Consider the following 6,312-nt stretch of genomic DNA (forward strand, 5'->3'; position numbering starts at 1 on the left):
CAGCTAGTATATATATATATATATACATATATACAGGGCACAAAATTCAGATTTTTTGCACCAGCCCAGAAAACTGGTAACAGCAGATTTTTACCATCCCTCACCAAAATTTACCAGCCCTCACAAATTTTGTTTGCTGTTTGAACCAGAAGGGACCTAAAATAAGAATTGGAATGGTAATAAATAAAAAATGCTTATAAGCCTTAAATTAAATTCTTTCAAATTAAATTTACATTTCTCATTTAAAGAATCCCAAGGAATAGTAGTTGCAGATAGAATTTTGATTTACGACTGATTTTAATCTTGATTAATCTTCCTTTATTCTGGACATAATTCAGAAGGTTCTACTCGATTTCTTGAGATTATTCAATATCGTTATCAGAATGAGATTCTGAATCTAATTCTTCATCAACTGATACGGGATCATGATCCTCATGGTGGTACTGGGCCATTCGCAGCTTTTTGTAATGCTTGGAAAACCTTTCACCCCTAGCAGTATCTTTCTACCAGAGATCAAATGCAGTTTCCTCATTATATTCTGGTACACCTATATAAAGGCTGGTATATTGTGGTGAGGGCTGGTAAAAAAAACTGCTGTTACCAGCCCTCTGTGCCAGTGCAAAAAAAAAATCTTAATTTCATGCCATGGAAGTTCATGTATTTTGCAAAAGACGATAATTTAGTCCGCAATAGTCCGTGGCTCTCTATGCGTTTGTACCATTTATGTGTTTTTAGTCAATGTTTTATCTGTTTTTTTCCAGTTCACAGTGAAACAGTAGCAGTAGCAGCAGTAGCAGCAGTAGTAGCAGCTGTAGCTGTAGCAGCTGTAGTTGTAGTAGCTGGAGCTGTAGTAGCTGTAGCTGTAGTAGCAGTAGCAGCTGTAGCAGCAGTAGCAGCAGCTGTAGCTGTAGCAGCAGCAGCAGCAGCATTACCAGTAGACAGTGTAGGTAGGGTTAGGGTGCCATGACGATACCTTGCCATGACGAAGAGCTCCCGCACCATGCGCGATCCCTCTCCAATGAACTTTTGCACAAGCTCTGAGCCCGACACACGTATGAATGTGCACTCTGTGTGGTGTGCCACGGCACGGGCCAGCAGTGTCTTGCCTGTCCCTGGAGGTCCGTACAGCAGCACACCCTGCAACATCGGAGAAATCCATTATAAAGCGTGAATACTCAAAAGATCCACAACCATGCCGTCCACTATGGCAGACAGACACACAAAAGTTCTAGCAACCTGCAATGACAACAGTGTGCACTAACACAGCCTGCTTCTGAGCAGATACACTCAGCTACCCATATCCACCACGGAATACACCAACACATTCAGCAACGTAGATATATATACCCATCCCGTGATATTATACCCTACCCATAGTGGCAACAGTGTGCACAGTGCCGCACAATGAATCACAGCATTGATTGCCTATCCACTGAAATAGGTTATCCTAGAGTGAGCGCACGTCAGAGAGACACAGGACAGTTGTCTAATCGACAGGCAAGCACTTCTTAGCGGGTCACGAACTAACGTGATTTAAACAAAGAAATAACAGAGAGGGACATAAGCGTAGCTGCTGAAGGGAACCCCCCCCCCACCCACTGTTTGTCAGCAGCAGATAGAGACACATCGACCGACCTTGGGCTGTGCAATGCCCAGAGCTTCGAAAAGCTCGGGATGCTTTACTGGCAGCTCTATGACCTCCTTTATCTCCTTGATCTGCTTGTCGAGGCCGCCCACCATCTCGTAGGTCGAGTCAGGTACTTTCTCCACCATCATCAGACTCACGAGCGGGTCCACCTGCGAAATGAGATGATGGGTTACGTGGACGAGATCTTTCGCTTTCTTTTAGTAGGGACAGTGATTTTCCGTTTCAAAAAATTGCCTTTTCCGTTTGGGAAAATCATGAATTGCGTTTCAAAGTAAAGCAAAAATGGAAATTCCGTTTTGCCACAGAGATTGTACACACCAAAAATGCAAAATTCCATGTACATATATTTGCATGAAAAAAAAGGTATTTGGTACAACCTTTGAAAGAACCTGTAGGGTAAGGCCACTGACTGACAGTTGGGTTGGCACCGAAACACAGGGCTACCAAGTCGTAATTGTAAGTCATTTCGCTCTGAAACTTGTCTGAATGTAAACCATATCATTACCAATGCTATTGTTGAAAGTTTTTTTGTGATTTTATTGAAAATTTTCATGTAGTAATATGTTCAAATTACGTTTTCCATATTTTTCCGTTTGAAAACATCTTTTCCATTTCCAATGGCCGTTTCCGTCCGTTTTCCGCGATTGCGGAAAATCACTGTCCCTATTTTAGGGACAAGGCAATTGGCGCCTGCCAATTGATCGGAATGGGAGTAGCGGGCAAGGTAAACAGAACAGAGTGCAGACACATTATTGTTGAGAACGTTGTTGATGGCTCTGGAAGAAACGAAAGCCAAGATGACACGAATAAGCTGAGTAACAGCCCAGCAAGCCGTCTATTGCCTTTCGCCCCATTAACTATTTCGGTAGTTCTGAGTCAATGACTCGATAATAATTTTATTATCAAGTGGTAATAACCACTGGCAATATTCATACTACCACAGGCGCAGTGAAGCAAGATGTCTTGTGAATTGAATTTATTCATGAATGGCCATTGAGCACACATAGGATGCCCGTTTATCACACACCTTGTTAGGCAAGATCTTGTGTAGTGTGTAACTGTCATTACGAAGTGCAACCCTGCAGTTCGGAGTTACGTCAGTCATCTCTATCGACTTGTCAATGTCGACGACGAATTTGCCCTCTGGATGAACCTGTTAATACAATTGAAAATAAAGACTTCAACATGCATCAGCATACTGAGCTACACTAATACGGTAAATAAATTCTTACACTTACACTAATACATCTCAATAACTATATGTAGCCTGTCAGATCAAAACATGCCGTAGGACTCAATTCGGACATTATGAGTTAGTAGTTTTATCAAAAAGACCATCCAATTCTGGTTATTTTGACACCAAGATCTTCTTCCTAGGTCACATGGTTCGGAAGTTATGAGCATTTGAGTAGTTGGAATCGGGCCGATTTTGGAAAACAAAGTTCAGAGTAGTTAGGTCATAAAGTTAAAGTTTGTTTTCATTTGGCCTTCATTTGGACAAAAATCTGAAAAAATATCTTCCCATTGAGCTAGACACATGAATTTTTGCATGCACGTACCAGACATAATAATCATCCACTGTATTAAGTACGAAAATGGTAGCTTACAGTTAAGGTAAGTAATTCAGGTAATTAATTAGGGTAATTAAAACATTAACTATCTGGACACGCAAATAAACACATAAAAACACACTTTTGCCCAGTTTTATTGAAGGTATTTATGGCCCCAAAAAAAATCGGCTTTTTAGTACTTTTAGGTGAAAAATCACCTATAACTCAGAATGAACACTGAAGTCCTACGGCATGTTTTGATCTGACAGGCTACATATAATACATTGTAAGCATATAATAGCTATATATACAGGGCTCCCTCTGGATGTTTTAACGTTTGAGCCAAGAGTTGAGCCACCAAAGTTATTTTTTAGCCACCAACGAAAAACTATAGCCACTGTTAACTTTATCGCATGTGCTAAGCAATGCATAAACATGTGATGGGTATGGGAAATGGTGTGTGAAAACCTTTTTAATACAGTAAATCAAGTAAAAATTAAATAATGTAGTGTCTACATAAAACTAGGCTGTTGCATCGTTGCACCAAATGACTAGGTTATGCAATTTGTTAGTACTTACACGACACTGCAATTTGACGATTTCATCATTCAATCATAATTTTGTGAGCAGTTAAATCAATCGCCAATTGTATTCGCCACTTAGGGTAGTAAAATCGCCAGTGTTATTTATATATCGCATTTTGCAAAAGTAGCGAATGCCAGCGGTAGCCCTGTATATATATGTATACATATACAGGGTTCTCCAAGCTTTTTCATTATAGCATGGCGGGTGCTGCCTTTACGGTCCTACGTCCTATTTGCAAATCGCCGAAGGCGGTTTGCGTGCTAGGGGGGTCTGGGAGCTATGATATTTAGAGTGGCGGCTATGATATTTAGAGTGGCGGTGCATATTAGGATGGCGGGGCTCGACGATAGCCTGGCGGGCCGCCAGGCTATAAGTGCTCTTGGAGAACCCTGATATATATATATTTATGTATCAGGAGTAAATAACCTAAAAAGGATGTTCAACACATATTTGCCGGCATTATTGCCTATTATCCACTTCAAATTTTTGCATAAATAAAAACAAATGTTCTTGAGCTGATTTCATAGCTTTATTATTCGCCTATTTTGTACTGAAATTGATTTATAGCCATTTACTGCCAGATTGCTGTATATTGTATTCAAACATGATGTTGACTGAGAGGCATGTTGTCACATCTCTGTAGGCATATTTTGTGAAGCGATACTAGCGACAACTGCTCCAATCCTCTATCTGCGACTCGGCAGGGATTTGAGCGGATCAATGCCCTAAACACGTAGTGTGCGCATGCACACAGACCGTATGCACACAATCGTAGTGTGTCTACACGCGAATGCAGCTTACTAGACCATAGCCACATTGCAAACTAATGAAATAAGTGATTAATAATATTTCTTGCTCGCGAGACCAAAACATTACAATGCCTGCCAAGTTGCATGCGGAGTATTGGAGCAGTTGTCGCTAGTATGATAGTATCATTCAACAAAATATGCCTACAAAGATGTGATAACATGCCAAAAACCCTCCGAATCAGCACCGTGCTTGCATGCAAGCACGGTGCTGATTCGGAGGGTTTATATACATATATATATATGATATAGACCATTGATAAAGATGCCTGGTATAATAAACCTCACCTTGACCAGAACTTTCTTCTTGTCCATAGGTTTCACAACCTCTCCAACATATGACCCTTGTTCTTGCAAAAGTTGCAATTCCTCTCTCAACATACGAACTACAAAAGATGTACAGAAGCGTTTCACTTTGTTAAACACATCGCAAGTAAACATATATCGTAGACAGGAGAATAATCAGTTCATTGTGATATTGTAGTCTGGAAACTACAACTACACAGGTGAATACATTAGGTTCATAGTTAAGCTGTGAAAACTCAAGAACAAGACAATAAGACAATAATGCACAATGATATTTACTCATGAGCAATACTTAAGCATAATAAGCATATAAAAAGCAGTATTTAAATTGACTACGTCACGAATTTTCTATGGTGTATATTGTACATTTTTTGTTGCAATTTTTTTTAGCTTAAAGTAATACAACAGGGACTTCAAATGTTATCGTCAAATCCTACAAATAAATTGTTTCTGCAACTAGTAAAATCAGCCAAAAGCAATGGAATCAATTGATATATTATCCGGACATTACGGCATAATAGGCCCATCGATTTATGCAATTTTAAGCGAATGCTAGAGTAACTGGTAGCCGTTGTGTAAGTTAATAAGTAATTACCGATTATATGGCCAAACGCGTATTAGTTTGTCCAATATCCCACGCTGGTTACTAAGAAATGGCCAAATTGAAAATCCGCAGTCCAACGAAATGCAGTTGACTGACTTGTTTACAGTTTCGAACTGTCCATACTTCGAGACGGGTGTGATACAGTATTTATAGTCCACAGACATTTTCGCACGCGATGCAAAACGCACGCACGCCATGCATTTTGCTCGCCGACGCAATGTCTAGGCGATAGTAGCACGTACCTGTAACTGTATAAATCGAACATAGCTTCTGATTAGTCATGAACGGGGAATTCCGCTCGTGATAAAGGACGCTAGGCGCGTGTTGGCGGGGCCAACGCTATGGAGGATTTCTAATTAGCTCATTGTCGTATATAAGCATACCCGGACAAACAATCTCTGCTACAACACCCGTAAGCAACATGTGACGTTGCCTAACCGAATCGAGGCTATTTTAGCTTGACAACCATTTAGCGTGCGCGCAATTACCAGACTTACGGATTGTCTAATTAGACATTCTTAGTGATTAGGCAGTGATATTGGACAAAGCTAATACGCGTTTGACTATAAGGTAATGTACTTATTAACTACAGAAGGTGCGCCCAGTTACCATTGTAAGCATTGCGTGCAACTTTGTATAATCAATGTGCCTATTAGCTTTAATTGCTTACTATGGGCTTATGTATGAGTCACGAGTGTCAATGTTTACATCGAACAGATATAGTAAAATAGGATATAAATGCAGGGCAATTTTTAAACCTTACCATAAAAGTGAACAGAATTACTTACATTTTGTGAAAAAGTGGAAATGTTT

The 6,312-nt window shown here is 40.1% G+C and overlaps 1 protein-coding gene across 1 annotated transcript in view; it reads right to left on the reverse strand.

Moving 5' to 3' along the window:
* LOC106818065 (26S protease regulatory subunit 8) overlaps positions 1 to 6,312 on the reverse strand; it is a gene marked incomplete at its 5' end in the record, with an annotated part of 28,319 nt that overhangs the window by 4,539 nt on the left and 17,468 nt on the right. The window contains 4 exon segments of the mRNA XM_014822786.1: positions 974 to 1,137; positions 1,636 to 1,797; positions 2,676 to 2,801; positions 4,878 to 4,975. Of these exon segments, the coding sequence (XP_014678272.1) occupies positions 974 to 1,137; positions 1,636 to 1,797; positions 2,676 to 2,801; positions 4,878 to 4,975 (550 nt within the window).

Source organism: Priapulus caudatus, unplaced genomic scaffold, assembly GCF_000485595.1.
Source record: "Priapulus caudatus unplaced genomic scaffold, Priapulus_caudatus-5.0.1 Scaffold2005, whole genome shotgun sequence".
Taxonomy (NCBI): Eukaryota; Metazoa; Priapulida; class Priapulimorpha; order Priapulimorphida; family Priapulidae; genus Priapulus; species Priapulus caudatus.